Source organism: Corythoichthys intestinalis, chromosome 2 (assembly GCF_030265065.1).
Source record: "Corythoichthys intestinalis isolate RoL2023-P3 chromosome 2, ASM3026506v1, whole genome shotgun sequence".
Taxonomy (NCBI): domain Eukaryota; kingdom Metazoa; phylum Chordata; class Actinopteri; order Syngnathiformes; family Syngnathidae; genus Corythoichthys; species Corythoichthys intestinalis.
In genome coordinates, this window is record NC_080396.1 from 68,152,979 (window position 1) to 68,170,801 (window position 17,823).

Below are 17,823 nucleotides of genomic sequence, written 5' to 3' on the forward strand. Positions count from 1 at the left end.
ATTTAATAAAAAAAAAAAAAAAATCATACTGTTTTGTGTTTTTTCATTGCAAGCAAAATAAATGAAGCTATTACTTCCAAAGCATTTGTAATTGCAATCATTTTCTGGGAGAAATTGAGCATTATCTGACAGAATTGCAGGGGTGCCAATACTTTTGGCCAGCACTGTCTATAAGTTTGTGCTGAGTGGAAAAAAAAAATACCATTGTAAAAAAAAATCTATCTATCTATCTATCTATCTATCTATCTATCTATCTATCTATCTATCTATCTATCTATCTATCTATCTATCTATCTATCTATCTATCTATCTATCTATCTATCTATCTATCTATCTATCTATCTATCTATCTATCTATCTATCTATCTATCTATCTATCTATCTATCTATCTCTCTATCTATATAAGAAAAAAAGAAAGAAAGCAGTTATAAATTAAGTATTCTTTTCACTGGATTTACTTGTACTTGAGTACATTTTTGGATGACTATTTTACTTTTATTTAAGTAATATTATTTTGAAGTAACGCTACTCTTACTTGAAGTAATTTTGGGGGGTATTCTACCCACCTCTGGTCGCACCAAACACAATTCTCGTGAGGATTGCAATTTTGCTGCTATTGACGGCGAATGATCGCTTCCAACCCTCCCAATCAAAATGGATTGGACGTATATTGCCGTCAATAGCGGCCAGTGAAGTAATGATTTAGATGAATGAATGAAATTATGATTTTTTTTTAACATGACCAAAACTAATAAATTGTCCATCTAATTTACTTGTGACGCCTCATGCACTTGTACTCCTACTGTAGCTCCGCCCACCGGCGAGATCGTGACGTCATCTGGCAGCAATGGGAACTCGAGCGAGCGCTGGTGAGTTTCTCGCAAACCAATAATATCTCACAATTTCCCACTCGTCACTTCAACAGGGAAGTAGCGCGCTGTCCCGGTTTTGTGGAGTTTCCTTGTGTATTATCTGCACGCGAAGTGTAGTCAGTCGTCTTTCGTTTGTCTTCTTGAAAACGGGCACGTAAGTACGACTTTTTGTCCTCCCGGCGTTGTTTTAGCTTTTGCCTGTTAGCTCGGAAGACTCGGCTTGTGTTGTTGTCATAACATCACGTGAAGCTAAACACTGATGACAGGGCGTTTTTGTTATTAATCCACGCAAATTATTCACAGTGCGCTGCAAAATACCACACGGAACCTTCAAGTAGCACCAAAATCGCCACATTGTGCGTTTGGAAGCCAGTGCTCGAATTTTCTTTGGGTTTTTCATTGTCAGACGAAGGAAACAATGTTGACGAGTTTGGTTATCTCTTTAGATGTTCAGTGGAAAGGTTGAGCCTTGCTTAATACGGGATTTAGAGGAGGATTTCACTAATATCATTATAGTTTGTCTCAGGCTATTTCTGGGAGCTGTAGTGACTGTCGGAGGGCCTTTTAACAGGTCCACGTGTTTGCGTTGTTTATGTTAAACCTCGATTTGCTATATTAATAGGATGCGACAGAGCTGCAAAGGAATAAATGCTGTACTTCCTGGTACTTCCAGGAAGTACTGCAAGAATTATTTACTCAACAGTTATGTGAAGGAGTGGAGTAATTTCCCTCTACTTTGAGTGATGAGTTATTGACGAGGAAGTAATTTCGCAGCATTCTCATGCAGGGTTTATGCGGGTCATTAAAACGCATAAAAAATAGGAAATGGATTGTTGTCAAAATTCAGGCCTTGAAAAACATTAAAAAGCATTAAACTAAATGTTTGAGGCATCAAAACTTATGTTAAATTGACGGTTGAAAAATAAAATAACGTTTTTTTGTTGTTGTTTTGTTTTTGCATTATTTATTAGAGTTGTCTGATATTATCGGGTAGCCAGATAAGAGAACATACAGTATATAAGATCATTACGGGATAAGAAAGCCGATACTTATCCTTATAAAATGATATTGGATAATAACAACATCGGTTTTTGCTTTTGGGCATATATTCATGTTGTCCTCAAAGTGAACGTCAACGCCTTCTGCCTTTATACAAGGGCAGGTCACAGTTTACCGCAGTAGTTACGCTTATTGACCAAACTAAGATGCATGGGGTTTGTTGTATGAGCAGACCATTTGCAATAATGGTGCCAAATTTAAATGAACAATAAATGATTGTAAGATAATGAATGATAAACTCATTACATACCTCATTCACTGCACTCTGAGTCCAGTGTGATATTGCAGTGCCTTATTGCCACTTTGCACTTACACTTGATCTATAAAATTGATGTTTGCACTATTATAGTGCAATATAGGCAATTTTCCCATAAGTTGAAGTTGTGCTCTTATTTTTGACAGAATGCTTATTGGAAATCTTTGAAGTTGTTACATTTATCATTATTATTAGATTATCCAGTGGGGCATCACAATATAATTAACTATAATATGTTAAGTCCATGACCGCCTATGTTCATATTGGTTTGACTTCGGTATCGAATTTTAGGAGTTGTACAAGATCAGGATATCGGTTAAAAAGTAATTATCAGACAACTCTACTTTCAATTTGTGTGTGTGAAACTATCTGCAGTCGGGCATGGGCATTAAATTAGTTTAAAAGTGGCATTAAATGACAATTACTGATACCTGTAGTAACCCTGTCATGGAATATTAATATTGACACAAAAGTGTTTCATATGTTTTGAATATAGTGTGAATACATGTGTAGGAAAGTCTCAGTTTAAAAACGTGCAGACTTTGCAATACACATCAAATAAAAAAGTAAAAAGCACACCAGCTTATTAAGATCATTAGTGCATCAATGCACGGAATTTGTCGTTTGTTCGTTATCTTTTAACATTACTTTATTTATTAATATATTTCTTATTTGTTTCATTTATGTTGTATTTAAAAGAATACGCTTAAACTGCTATTACTACTAGTACTGTAAACTTATTTGTATTTTTTAAAATAAATAAATTTTTTATGTTCTCATGTAAGTAACTGCAATATTAGCCATTTGACTATGGTAGCTGATTAAACACAAACAAAATTTATTCAGAAGGCGCACGAGGATGTCGACTTTGGAGGAATACAAAGGATTTTAGCTTAAGTGCCACTTGTAATAAAAAAAAATATATAATATTTAGTTATATATAATGCCTGATTTGATAATACTATGGCACAAGCCCGAAGCATCAATTTTAAAGATCTGGATTCGGAGTATTATTTGTTTCCAAAATTGTTGCATTCACGGTCCTCCACAGCGCTGCTATACCTAACTTTTTCACTTTACCAATGGAAATTTACTTTTATAATCATATGTAGTTTAATTTGCATTAGTTACGTATTGTCCATGACAGTACAGACACAACCAAATATGGCTGAAGTTAAATTTCATACATACTTCCGGTTCTTGTTGTTATGACTAAAGTATGTCTTTTTTCTGCTTTATTTTGTTTTGTAGAGAAAATGAGCAACATTCCCCTTTCTCGCTCCGAGGTGTTCGGGGAGCTGAGGAAGGAGCTGCACAATGATCACGAGTTCCGAAAATCCGACGCTCATATATTTATCATCATGGGAGCCTCGGTAAGAATGAAAGTGTGAGGTGCCTATTCAGTGTTGGAGTGTACATGATTTTAAGGCTGTAACTGAGAAGCAACTTCAGACCTTAATATTTATCCATGTCATCCACATGAGCGAATGATGACATGATAAGTTTAATTAAAATTAAGGTTTTTGCTCCCTCTGAATTAATGGACTCTTATGTCAGAACAATTAGTGTTACCGTTTGAATTTTTAGCGTATCTTCACACTTTCCTTTTGCATTACCTCTGGTAGATGTGGGTCATTTCATTAGTATGTTGTAAGTATCCAAAATACTGCTGGACTGGCACATGATCTGATTCAGGAAATGTTGAAAGTTATTTCACCAAGCTTTTACAAACAAGGGCTGCTCAATAACCCAAGGTTTCAAAAGCATCACTTCAAGGTTCCCCTTTGCTTATACTTTGTATGAAACCGCCTACTCTGTAATTTTGCGAACTTGTTGACTATTTGAGCAGTGGAGGTTGAAATAGATTCTTACAAATATTTCATAATAGGGCGAAATTCTTTCAGTCTAAGAAAACCTTGTGAATTGCTCATCAGTTTCAATTAAAAGAAGAAATATTTTTATTAGTTTTGCTATAAGACTTCTACAAACATGAATTTAGTACATTTGATATTTCCTTGTAAAACTTTTAGTACATTATAAGAAAGCAATACTCACCTTTTTCTGTCATAGTCTTATAAGCGTGACTTGAATTTCTGAAACCGTCTAGTGTATTAAAGTACTTATTTCACTCAGGCAAAAAATATATTTAATTGTAAGCAATATTAGCGGTAAATGGATTATAGTGCTCAGACTGTATTATCAAAGTCACAATACTTTTTATTACCTATTTTATTGCCAGCATAGAAGTTCTTTTCAAAGAAAAGGCCAAAAAAAAAAAAGTTTTCGTAATAACCCTTGTCTCTGCTCACTGAACTTGAAAGTACTGTACTGAGATTTGTTGACATCTCGTGTGATGTCACACATGACATAGTAGTTTCATGGTATTTTTTGGACAGTTTTGATTGAACACCAAATTGGACAGGTTTTATGGTATTTGAATTCAGTCATGGACAGTCCAGTATGGTAAAAAAAAAAAAAAAAATACTGCCACCTGCTGGTATGACTACAATAGTCAGTTTTTTATTTAGTCAGTTATTTGTCTGTCTTGACTCACACAGTATGTATACTAGGAATAGTTACTGCCTACTTAGCTTATCAGTTTGGTCTTTTTCCCTCATGCTTTTTGCTTTGTTTGGTCTCTGGTGAGGTGAAAGGTGGTGTTGCTTTGTCACTAGGCTGTCAGCGGTTTCCTTTCAGGTTAGTACACTGGCAGATAAAAGGAAGGAGAACCGTGTGATGTTTCACTCTGGTTTAACCTGTTTACTGGTGTATAGTTCACTTAAGACAGTTGGTCATTTTCATCAAGTTTTCCCATTACACAAGGGTTGTCATATTTTAGTAAATGATCACGTTTAATAATGTCGGCAAATTTGTACTATATATATGTACAAGCCAGGCATTGCAAAGTTCCTGAACTGTTTTTGAATGTGGTGTTAAGAACACGATAAATGAATAAGAAATGAGCATGTATTTTATGAAGCGCTCCTGTTGTGTGTTGCTTAGGTGTGTGAAAATATATGAAAACGATACATCCCAGCATCCCAAAAGGTCATCGGATACAGTGGTGGCCAAAAGTATTGTCACCCCTGCAGTTCTGTCAGATAATGCTCAATTTATCCCAGAAAACAATTGCAATTACAAATCTATGGTAGTAATATCTTCTTTTATTTTGCTTGCAATGAAAAAAAAAAACCACAAAAGAGAATGAAAAAAAAAAAAAAGAATTAAATCATTATAAATTCACACAAAACTGCAAACATGGGCCGGACAAAAGTATTGGCACGCTCGGCCTACATTCTTCTTTGGCCAACTGCTCCAGGTCTCTGAGATTTGAAGGTTGCCTTCTCCAAACTACCATTTTCAGATCTCTCCACAGGTGTTCTATGGGATTCAGGTCTGGACTTATTGCTGGCCACTTTAGAAGTCTCCGATGCTTTCTCTCAAACCATTTTTAGTGCTTTTTGAAGTGTGTTTTAGGTCATTGTCCTGCTGGAAGACCCATGACCTCTGAGGGAGACCCAGCTTTCTCACACAGGAACCCTACATTATGCTGCAAAATTTGTTGGTAGTCTTCAGACTTCATAATGCCATGCACACGGTCAAGCAGTCAGAGGAAGCAAAGCAACCCCAAAACATCAGGGGTCTTCCGCCGTTTTTGACTGTGGGGACCGTGTTCTTTTCTTTGAAGGCCTCGTTTTTTTTCCCTCTAAACTTTATGTTGATGCCTTATCTCAAAAAGCTCTGCTTTTGTCCAATCTGACCAGAGAACATTGTTCCAAAAAGTTTTTGGCTTTCTCAGTTAAGTTTTGGCAAACTCCAGCCTGGCTTTTTTATGTCTCTGTGTCAGAAGTGGGGTCTTTCTGGGTGTCCTACCATTGAGTCCCTTTTCATTCAGACGCCGACGGATAGTACGGGTTGACACTGTTGTACCCTTGGACTGCAGGACAGCTTGAACTTGTTTGGATGTTAGTTGAGGTTCTTCATCCACCATCCGCACAATCTTTCTTTGAAATCTCTCGTCAATTTTTCTTTTCCCTCCACATCTAGGGGAGTTAGCCACAGTGCCATGGGCTTTACACTTATTGATGACACTGCAGATGGTAGACACAGGAATATTCAGGTCTTTGGAGATGGACTTGTAGCCTTGAAATTGCCGATTCTTCCTCACAATTTTGCTTCTCAAGTCCTCAGACAGTTCTTTGGTCATCTTTCTTTTCTCCTTGCTCAATGTGGTACACACAAGGACACAGGACAGAGGTTGAGTCAACTTTAATCCATTTTACTGGCTACAAGTGTGATTTAGTTATTGCCACCACCTGTTATGTGCCACAGGTAAGTAACAGGTGCTGTTAATTACACAAATTAGAGAAGCATCACATGATTTTTCAAAGGGTGCCAACACTTTTGTCCGGCACATTGTTTGAGTTTTGTGTAAAATGGTAGTGATTTAATTTTTTTCCCACTCTCTTTTGTGTTTTTTTCATTGCAAGCAAAATAAATGAAGATATCACTACCAAAGCATTTGTAATGCAATCATTTTCTGGGAAAAATCGAGTATTATCTGACACAAATGCAGATGGTGGTGCCAATACTTTTGGCCAGTAGTGTATGCTCCTGCCAAGAATTGATATATCATTTTAAAAAGTTGTCAAGGTTGAAAGGTTGAAAAAAAAAAAAGAATTGGCTGGTTGCTACCAAAATTTTCGACTAGAAGAGTGTTATATCATTGGCTGCCTCTGATGGCCATAGATGTTGAATTACTGTAATTTTGACTGAGAGGGGGTGAATGAACAAAGGTCGCTTTTACAGGTAATTTTTGTACATTGCCGGGTCACTTCCTGTTCAGTAACCCTAAATGAACAGGATGTCAAGTTCAGAAATGCCCAAAAACCAACAGGAAGTGACAGGAAAGCAACAGGAAGTGACTTGAAATGCCCATAATTAACTGCCATTTACTGACATTAACAATCATAGACGTCCAATCCGTTTAAAATTCAAATGGATTGGATATCTACTAGTGAGAAACCCATTGAAATCAGAGCATAATGATGAAAAGGGCTAGATTTGAGGTTTATTATTTGTTATCTAGAATATACAACCGACCATTATAGACTCTGTCGTGTGTCGGTTAATTGTTTTTCAACCAACTTTCCGTTCTCACTTAAGAAGCTTTAGCTCAGAAGCTTATCATTTTCCAATTTGGTTGCCAGAATTTCTTGTGTCACCTGTTGACACTAGAATCTTTTGGGTGTTGATTAGCTGCACCACATCACATCTTGAACTTTGTTGTTGAAAATAATAACCTCGGTTAACATGATGACCTCAATACCTTTACAGGAAACATGTCGTAAATTATTTTTGTGTGTTTGGACCTGCAGGGTGACCTGGCCAAGAAGAAAATCTACCCAACACTGTGGTAAGTAATCCTAAAACCTTGCTATTGCTCACATCAATCGACATTGCCGATAGTGATGATGTAATTCTAACGTGGACAAGGTCTTCTGGATTCTGAGTAACTTTTGAAGTTTTCTCCCAGGTGGTTGTTCAGAGACGGTCTTCTCCCAGAGAAAACATTTTTTATTGGCTTTGCTCGTTCTGACCTGACAGTTGATGCTATCAGGGCTTCGTGCATGCCATACCTCAAGGTATTAGTGCACAAAATCATATCAATAATAGTACAGGGAGTCCTCGAGTCCTGAACGTGGTAACCAGAATTTTCGTGTAAGTCGGATTTTACCGCTAAAGTTTAAATTTACGTCAAAATACTTAGTATTAAAAAAGTAAAATATGTACGCACATTGAAACAAAAAAATAAGATGCCGTACTTTCTACTTATCATTATTGCTGAGAAGTGCCGAGAGTCGGGAACACGACTACTGTAAGCCGTAGCCGATGCCGACTAAGCCAACACGCCAACTCTTCCCTCTCTCATTTCTGTGTGCGATTAGAGACAGCCCTGAAAACACAGCACTCACATTGCCAACTTGCAACCCAATTCGTAAAATTACTGTCCTCATTTGTAGGTTATGTGAACGTAATTGTTTGGCTGTTGGCAACGTGTGTTAACACAAAACTGCATATGGTGAAAAGCAACACGTTTTCGCATGACTGTTTAACTTTGGTCTGAACGTAGCATATACTTACCAATGATTTACTCTTTTTTTTCTCCGTTTCCATGGAAATTACTGTTGTTTTGGTTAAACCTAGACGAGCAGATCTTCTTTGGGGCATAATGTGGAAACCCTAATTTGCCCCCAGTGGGTTGGCAGTGCCTTCCGTGGCAGCAGCACCATTGGTGTGTGAATGTGTGAAATGGTAAATGTGTGCTAATATAAAGCGCTTTGGGCATTGTAACAATGTAGATGATTGCGCCATATAAGTACTCTCCATTTACCAAGCGTCAATCAATGTGAACAGTAACATTAGCTGCTCATGGCTGTGTGCTGCGAGCAGCACATCTCAGCAGTGGTGGACAGGGTACTTGTGGTTGTTTTGCTTAGATTAGTTATATTATAAGTCTGAAATTTGGGCTCATTTTGGCTTTTACTACAAAACGGAGGCATGAAATTTTTGGAATCCTGCATTTAATCAGGTTTACACTAAAAAAGATAAAATGGTATAATGAAAGCCATATGTTGTTCAAACATAACATTTTTACTTAAGTGCTGGATGAGGCTTCAGGAATGAATTGATATAATTATACTTTTATGTCCATTTTGGTTTGTTTTTTTCAAAAGTGATTTACAAATTTCGCAATAATCGTCTTCAAGTGTAGTATCCGGATTAATCGGGATCAAAGTGAATTGCGACCCATGAATCGGGATACGAATCAGATTGCCAGATATGAGGCAATACACACCCCTTGTCAAAATGTCGTAGGTCGAGTACATCGTAACCCAAGGACTCCCTGTATTTTCTTATCAAAACAACTGTTTTCGTTGCAATTTCACCTGACTATGTTTATCTTGTTTGCTCATCTGCCTAGGTGACAGACTCAGAAGCAGATCGTTTGTCTGTCTTCTTTAGCAGGAACTCTTATATATGTGGAAAATATGCCGATGGGGATTCCTTTGCCAATCTCAATAAACACATCCTAACACTCCCTGAAGGATCAGAAGCAAATAGGCTCTTCTACCTGGCCCTGCCACCCACAGTTTACCACAATGTTACCCAGAATATAAAACATCACTGTATGAGCGAAAAGTCAGTCCCTACCTTTTTGCTAGAAGCTGAAGTTTCCGATTGGATTACTAATTTCCCTTCCGTTCTTTGTAGAGGCTGGACCAGAGTGATTGTCGAGAAGCCGTTTGGACATGACCTTCAGAGCTCTGAAGAGTTGTCTGCTCACCTCTCGTCCCTCTTCACTGAAGACCAAATCTACCGTATTGATCACTATCTAGGCAAAGAAATGGTGCAAAACCTTATGGTGCTCAGGTAGGAAATACATAACATTGGTAGTAGATAGATTTTTTTTTTTTGTGTGCGTATGTGAATCTGAAAATTCTTTCACATGGGATAGTCACACATGTGGGGAGAATTAATACAGTACAGTAGTAGGTCTAATGTTTAGATTAGATAAACCCTATCATAATGGTATGAAATTAAAAATAGGTGCCTTATTGTGGTGGTATGTTGTAAAATTAAAGCGATATTTGCAACATTCTGGCAAAATGTATTTACAAATTAAGTCTAAGTATGTGAAGCCTTTTCTTACTCGCTATGACCTTGAAAAATGGGTTGTCAGCGCCTTGCATGGCAGCAGCACCATTGGGCGGGTAAATTTGTGCTAATGTGAAGCGCTTTGGACTTAGTAACTGTGTAGATGAATGCGCTATATAAGTACTGTTCATTTACTTTATTAGCTCAAGGCTGAAAGACTGCAATGCATTTTATGTTGTTTTTTCCAACTCCTCTATCTCGGATCTGCAACTTGTTCAGAATGTTGCGCCGATTTATAACCGATACATCCAGACGTGAACGTATGCTATCGTCACTCCACTGGCTTCAAATTCATTTTAGAATTAATTTTGCAGTTACACTGTATTCTAGTATGGCAAAGAAGTATGTTCCCCAAGGTCACATGCGCCACCCCCGGCATCGCTCTGTGCCTACCTGCGGGGGCGCGCCCCACTATTTGAGAAGTACTGCGTAAAAGGCTGGTTTTCGGGGGGAAAAAAAGACATTCTCGTGAATACACATTCTGTGAGATTTTACTGAAGCAAGATAGACACCCAAAACCTGTTGCTTGAGGAAGATAAACGATCATGTGACTGGGTACATCGCATCCTGCGATAATTATAGTGTTTCCATTACACTCTTGCAATAGCAAAACTTCCTCTTGCGATATTTGCATTTTTTTCTGCAAAATTCAGACATTTTAATTATCAGTTTTTCGCTGTAAAATTTCGGTTTTGCGAATTACTTGGACTACAATACAGTTTACCACCACTACAAACTATAAAAACAATAATTAATCGTTCAGAACAGGAACTTGAAAACGAAGGCAGACTGTGATACAGCTTTTGTATCGTTTGTCATCCACTGCAGTGTTAAAGTTGATCAGGGATTTGCAAATTTATAGTGGATGAATGATTTTATCATTCTATAGGTAAGTTTCAATAAGTCGATATGTCATTCTTTGTCATCTTGTGTATCTGTTCTTCAATCATGGAATATATGTGAAATCCTGCTCTCACAGTAGATTGTCAGTGTCACCCAGTAAACGACATCAAGAAGCTTGTTGTCATTGGCAGCTGTGCCGATAAAATGAAGAACACTCCATGTGATGTTCTTACAGATTTGGGAACCGCATCTTTGGACCAATTTGGAATAGGGACAGCGTGGCCTGTGTGGTCCTCACATTTAAGGAACCATTTGGCACTCAGGGAAGAGGAGGCTACTTTGATGACTTTGGAATAATCCGGTAAGAGCAAGGGTTAAAGTCCTCCGTAGTGATGAAAATCCGTCAGCAAGGGGTAGCGGTGGTAATACAACCCCCTGGAAAATTATTGAATCACCACCACTCCCTTTAAGTGGTTTCTTACACTTGACTCCAGTTTCTGCCAATTTGTTACTCATTTGTTTAGTTGTGCTCTTTTTCTAGGCATATTGCTTTCATGTGTTCCTTGGTCTACCAGTATGCTTGCCTTTAACAACCTTTCCATGTTGTTTGTACTTGGTCCAGACTTTAGAAATGGCTGACTGTGAATACCAACATCTTTTGCAACACTAATTTGATAATCAAAATTTTCAGGGTGATTCCATTTTTTTTTCTCAGTAACTGTTTCCGGCTACCAGAGGTGGGTAGAGTAGCCCAAAATTTTACTCAAGAGTAGTGTTACTTCAAAATAATAGTACTCAAGTAAAAGGAGTTGTCCAAAAAATGTACCCAAGTACAAGTAAAAAAAGTATTTGGTGAAATGAATACTCAAGTAATGAGGACCATAGTGAGTAACACCTTGTATTTTTATTTATTTTATTTTTTTTAAACAATGGTATTTTTTTCTGAGCACAAATTTATCTATATGGACTGTTGTTATAATGATCCTGTACCATACATTACATAACCACATTAAGCCAAAGAAATACACACAAAAAAAAAAAAAAAAAACGACGAGAGAAAATTCGTCCAAAGAGGATGAGTGCACTCTGTTGGAGAAAATAGTTCCTAGTTTGGATACTGAAGAGTTACTTCATAATTACCATTTTGAAATTAAAAGTATAATATCTCCGGTTTTCCGTGGCCAATCGGTGCCAAATAAAAACTGTGAGAGAGTTTAAAATACGCTCTTTTGAGTCATGTTGAGCGTAGCGCTCTATATTAAATACTTCATTTTTTACGGTGCTTTAAAGACACCACATGATTGAACAGGCTGGTGTAGATAGAGCGGCAAGCTTGCTTCTGATTGGTATAATGGAGTCATGTGATTATTGCTGCGACGTCTCATTGGTGAAATCGGTACAGCTACCCCGGTAATACACCAGGCACATCGCTACTCTTGGCATCGCTGTTAAAAAATAAATAAATAAAATATGTAGAATAAAGAGGAAGACTGTAACGACTCTTGCATAGCCCAAAGTAGCGGAGTAAGAGTAGTGTTTTGTTTTCACAAATCTACTCAAGTAAAAGTAAAAAGTATAGCTTAGTAAAACTACTCAACATTTTTCTCAAAAAGTTACTAAGTAAATGTCATGGAGAACATGTAACTGTACGAGCATCCTTCGAGACTGGCGATTCCATAATTTTTGCCAGGGGTTGTAGAATAGTGGCCTATAATTAATTTCACAAACGCTAATGATTGTTGTAGTTATTTTTAACCCTGTCATATTTTTGTATATTAGATTTGTTCTGCTGTTACGCCCCTCTACTGGGTTTTAGCTTCCTATTTCTCTGACTTAATTAGCCTCTATGTTTAACCATTGGAAAGAATCCAGTGTGTCCATGGAGTTTGTGCATGATCACTTTCCTTTTCTTATTTTTGTCATTGGTCTTTGAGATAGAAGTGGTTAGATTGTAGCTGAATTTATAAATTCTTATTGGGCTACCCATTTTCACTAATTCACAAAAAAATTACGTCAGTTGTAGTAGTCCTTTTTTTTTTCAAAATGGACCAAGGCATGGAGCAAGTCTGTGTCCGCAGACGTGAAGGAAGGTTCTGGTCTAACTCAAGAAGTCGAGAAACGGAGCAGACATGATAACTTCCAAGTTTGAGGCTGAAGGCGAGAGTTAGTGATGCGATTGGTCTGCAACAGCACTTTTCTCTGTTTATTACTGCATAATGATATTATAGAAGTATTGTATTGTTAATGAAATACATTTTCACTGAAAACTTCATAATAAATGTCGAATTCATTAAAAATGGTTGATTTATTGTAACTGAATTAAGCACCTCAAATACCACCTCGACAATCTTATCCATGCCAGTGAAAAAAAATGGAGATTTTTTTTTCCACTTTAATCCATACGAGGGGCCAACAGTTGAATCCTGTTGACCATTACGTGATGATTATGCTGATGAAGGTAACATGATCAGCTGTCATAATAATCACAAGGTTCCTGCAGGTTCTTAAAAAGCCTTAAATTTAAAAGCCGGATAATTAAGGCCTTAAATTGAATGGAAAATTGCAGTAGGTAATACATTTCCAGACGATTCGTTTAGGGCTGTCCCAAACGACTAATTTTCTCCCGATTAGTCAGCCGACTATTTTTACGATTAGTCGACGAATCTAATAATAAATTTTTTTTTTTTATTTTTTTTTTTACTAATTTAGCAATGAAATTTTTGTTGACGCTTATCAATTCACAAAAAAAACATATTGGAACACTCAAATTATTTATTAAAGTACAAATAAACACGTAAATAACAATAATAAATCACAAATAAACTATGAGTTCAAATGCTGATAGAATTAACTAGTGTAGCATCCCGATTGAAAAGATGGTCTCTTAAACTGATGGTTTACAACTTTTATTCCATCCTTGATGTAAACACACCGTAAGAGCTACGGTGCACACAAATAAAGCAACACAATTAGAAATTAACAAAAACTTTTCACCTTTTTCCTTTTAAACCTTATTTATATATCAATGAATTGCCTATATGAATTGCCTTTACCTTAATTTATTACCTTATCATTGACAATCTCTCCCTTGAGTGCAATCACTGTATATACTGTATATATTTATGACCTTTTAATCTTATATAATTTTCTATACCATAAAATAAAGCTTTCAATTAGCATTAAGAACAATACTAATAGCACTTATAGGCCCATTGTCAATGAAACATTATTATTTAGTAAGGCGACAGCACCCTCTGGTGTACAAAAAAAAAAAAAAATTACCAACTGCGTGAAGGCGCTTGAGGTGTTTATTCACGGCCGATGTGCAGCCAAGCTTGGCATTGAAGAGACAGGACAGAAGAGTGTACTCTCCTTTGTTTCTTTGAAATAAGTCAATGTTTTGGACACTCTGGTGCGCTTTTTTTGGCTTTGTGCCGCTTTCCCCGCTTGCAAACAGAGCATCCGACATTCTGACTTTCCACGCATATATTTTTTTAACCCTTCATTAACCGTCGACGGGATGTTGTGCTCGTCGACGGATTTACGTCATCGATGACGTCGACTATGTCGACTAGTCGGGACAGCTCTAGATTCGTTTAATGTCAGTGAAATCACAGTAGTGCACAGTAAAACTTTTAATGGTGTGTATTGTTTTATTAATGATTCTGCAGTTAATACGAGTGTTTGGGAACAATATATGTTATACGGTATGTTTTTCACCACCTCAGCGTACGTCAGCGACAAGACATGTCGCTATGATGGTATTTCCTGGTTATTTGCGGTTGTAGAGATGAGCGGGATTTTGCAGAGATGGGGAAGTATACTGTAGATTTAATCAAAAATGGATGGAACATGGTTTATTTAAGACATAGTTGGCCCCCGATGAAAAGTATTGCAGAAAGACTTTTTCTTTAGGGAAAAAAGGGGGTCAAAATCGTCTAGACGGTAGGAGTAAGAGTAGGAGAAAAACACCAGCGGTCTGTGGCAGCAGGGAAAGTTTACTGTGAGTTTTTTTTTTTCTTCATCAGGAATTGTTGTGAAATGTTTTGATCTTAAAATATATTTTTAAGGTCTTAAAAAGAATTAAATTAGACTTCTAAAATAGTGCATGAACCCTGTAATCAGCGTGATCACGTGCTGTATGGTGGGTGTCGCGTCTTCCTTTCTTGTGATCTGTTTCTTGTCGTCCTGATTAGAGATGTCATGCAGAACCATCTGCTCCAGTTGCTGTCTCTGGTTGCCATGGAGAAACCAGCCTCCACTAGTTCTGATGATGTCAGAGATGAAAAGGTACAAATTCTTTATGGGGTTTGGGTTTTAAAAAAAGCCACCTCTCATTATGTTGTTCTTCATTAGGTCAAAGTGCTGAAATGCATCAATCCGGTGTTAATGTCAGATGTGGTGCTGGGTCAATATGTGGGTGACCCAGAAGGGGAAGGCGATGCCAAATTGGGTTACCTTGATGATCCCACAGTTCCTAAAGGATCCACTCAGTCCACATTTGCCACAGCAGTGCTGTACGTGCACAATGAGCGCTGGGATGGTAAAATTTAGTAATCCTTCAAAAATCATCCAAAACACAAAATCCCTTGCTTGCACTTATTCCGACCTACAGTTAAACGGAACACGTTTTGTATTCAGGCGTTCCTTTCATCCTCCGCTGTGGAAAAGCTCTAAATGAGAGGAAGGCCGAGGTGCGGCTGCAATTCACAGACGTCCCCGGGGACATTTTCGGAAATCAGTGTCGCCGAAATGAGCTGGTGGTTCGTGTGCAACCCAATGAAGCCGTTTACGCCAAGATGATGAGCAAGAAACCAGGCGTGTACTTCTGCCCCGAGGAAACGGAGCTGGATCTCACCTACAAGAGCAGATATAAGGTACGTGCAATGCGTGTATTTTCACTGCTGATGAAAAGCTTGTGTTCTCCCTGTCAAAATATTATTTTTTCTTAGGATGTAAAGCTACCAGATGCCTATGAACGTCTCATTCTGGACGTTTTCTGTGGGAGTCAGATGCACTTTGTACGCAGGTTTGTAGTAAATTACATTACTACTTGAAAAGTTGTTCTGTGTTTACCTAAAGGTGTCACCATTGCTTCAGTTTTTGTTGCATTGAAAAAATACTGCAAATTAGGAGTGCATTGATCACAAATGCAACATTTGTATGATAACGCAGCATTATTCTCCATTGCGAAGTGCTTATCTGGCAACCCGAAGGGGATGTTGTTCGCTTCAATAGTTTGATCCTGGTTACAGTATGGTTTTTGGCCACCAGTCTTACTTATTGTCCTTTTTTTAAGTTTTCTTTCAAAATTACTAAATTCTACTTTCCTTTACCACAAATTAAAATGCAGCAGTATTTTGCCTGACAAAAAGAAAATCCCAGGTTTTAGAGATATTGCTAAATCCAGTTTGAATGTGAGCATTCACTAAAAAATCGACTAAATTCACTCACAAAGTAAAGATGAGTAACGAGGCAATCTAGCGCTCACAAAACAATCACTACACATTGACTATATGGAATGAATGCTAATACAAAATTCTCTCAATCCCACTTAAACGTAGAAAAGAGCAGCAGATGTTACAATTGGAAATACAGTATTATGTCATGGTCAAAAAAGTATGAAAATACCCAACAAGCGCATGCACATATTAACCAGGAATGTCCGCTACCAAATGCTAGTAAATACATAATGCAACCCCAACTACTACAACTACTACTGTGCTTTATAATGTGTTGCGCCTGAGATATGAAAACCGTTTTAAAATAGGCCATTCGTTGAAAGTGCGTCTTATACTGTACTCCGATGCCCTTTATACTGCGGAAAATATTGTAGGTTGAATACAACTAACTGTCAAGGATTGCTTTGTTTGAATGGTTAATTGTGTCGTGTACAACAATTTATTTTTAATGCTCGTTTATAGTGATGAATTAAAAGAAGCCTGGAGGATCTTCACTCCACTCCTTCACCAAATAGACAATGAGAAGCCAAAGCCTATTCCTTACAAATACGGAAGGTAAGTCGGAGAGTTTCTGTACTGAATTGTGAGAAAACATTACAAACGCATATTAACAGTCTCCCGTTAACCCGTCCTCCTTCTAGCCGGGGTCCAACAGAAGCAGATGACCTTGCAAAGAGAGTCGGATTCCGCTATGAAGGCACCTACAAATGGGTGAACCCCAATAAACTTTAGTTGCGCTGATTGCAGGGAGGTCGGTAGAATAGTCCGGTGGGGTGCAACATGGTAGGTGAGCCACAATATGTTTCAACATAGTTTACAGAGTGACACGTATCTACTGTGTGGCTCTATCTCAGGTAAATATGTAATTTCTCTGAGACACTTTATCAGATGTTCAAAAGAGTGATTAATTTAACCAAGTTGACACTATCCTATTTTGTGTTTTTTAAATAACTCATTTATGGGAAACAGTTAGTTTGGGAACAAAACAAATCTGAATATTTAGTCCATACCCTCAGCTACCTAGTCGACTGCCATACTGGAGTGTGGAGTGTGTACCAAAAAGATGGTAACTATAACAACGCAGAGTAGAGCACTGTGCACAAGCAAAACCTTCTATTGTGATTGTAATACCACAAAGCTTGCGTTTTATTCATCGCATTTGGTGGAACTTTTGTTTGCCTTCTCTTGCCTGTTACCGGAACACTGGCTCTTGTAAATAGACATAAAAGTAAAAGCCGGTAATCTTATTTTTGCAGCATTTGTATTGAAAAAGTCTTAAGTGTCCTCAAGGACGAGACTGTAAAAACTCTTGCATAACCTCCCTCTGATCGCATTCCCTTTTGTTTACATTTTCACTCAAGTTACACAGGTTCATTCCATATTTTAAAAAGCACTCTTCACGGCAGCTCGTAATGACCAACTGCGTACTGCTTTTCTCTGCACTATCATGTCATGCTAGAAATACTACTTTCAAATCTTGTAATAAAGTACATTTGCCTCTTTGTTTCATGGTAGTCGTTTTTTATTCAAGTACTGTTATAAATTCAGATATTGTAAACGTACAGTTTTCACATCTATTTTTGCCTTCAACAATTCCAGCTTGATCCCCTT

The 17,823-nt window shown here is 37.6% G+C and overlaps 1 protein-coding gene across 1 annotated transcript; it reads left to right on the forward strand.

Annotated features, from left to right (window-relative positions):
* Positions 1 to 828: 828 nt before the first annotated feature.
* Positions 829 to 17,721, forward strand: g6pd (glucose-6-phosphate dehydrogenase). Its single transcript, XM_057830713.1, has 13 exons — positions 829 to 870; positions 3,440 to 3,561; positions 7,567 to 7,604; positions 7,725 to 7,833; positions 9,174 to 9,391; positions 9,464 to 9,622; positions 10,986 to 11,111; positions 14,947 to 15,040; positions 15,107 to 15,293; positions 15,392 to 15,627; positions 15,703 to 15,779; positions 16,675 to 16,767; positions 16,854 to 17,721. The coding sequence occupies exons 1-13, from the start codon at positions 849 to 851 to the stop codon at positions 16,942 to 16,944; spliced, it is 1,572 nt and encodes a 523-aa protein (XP_057686696.1). The 5' UTR covers positions 829 to 848; the 3' UTR covers positions 16,945 to 17,721.
* Positions 17,722 to 17,823: the final 102 nt, after the last annotated feature.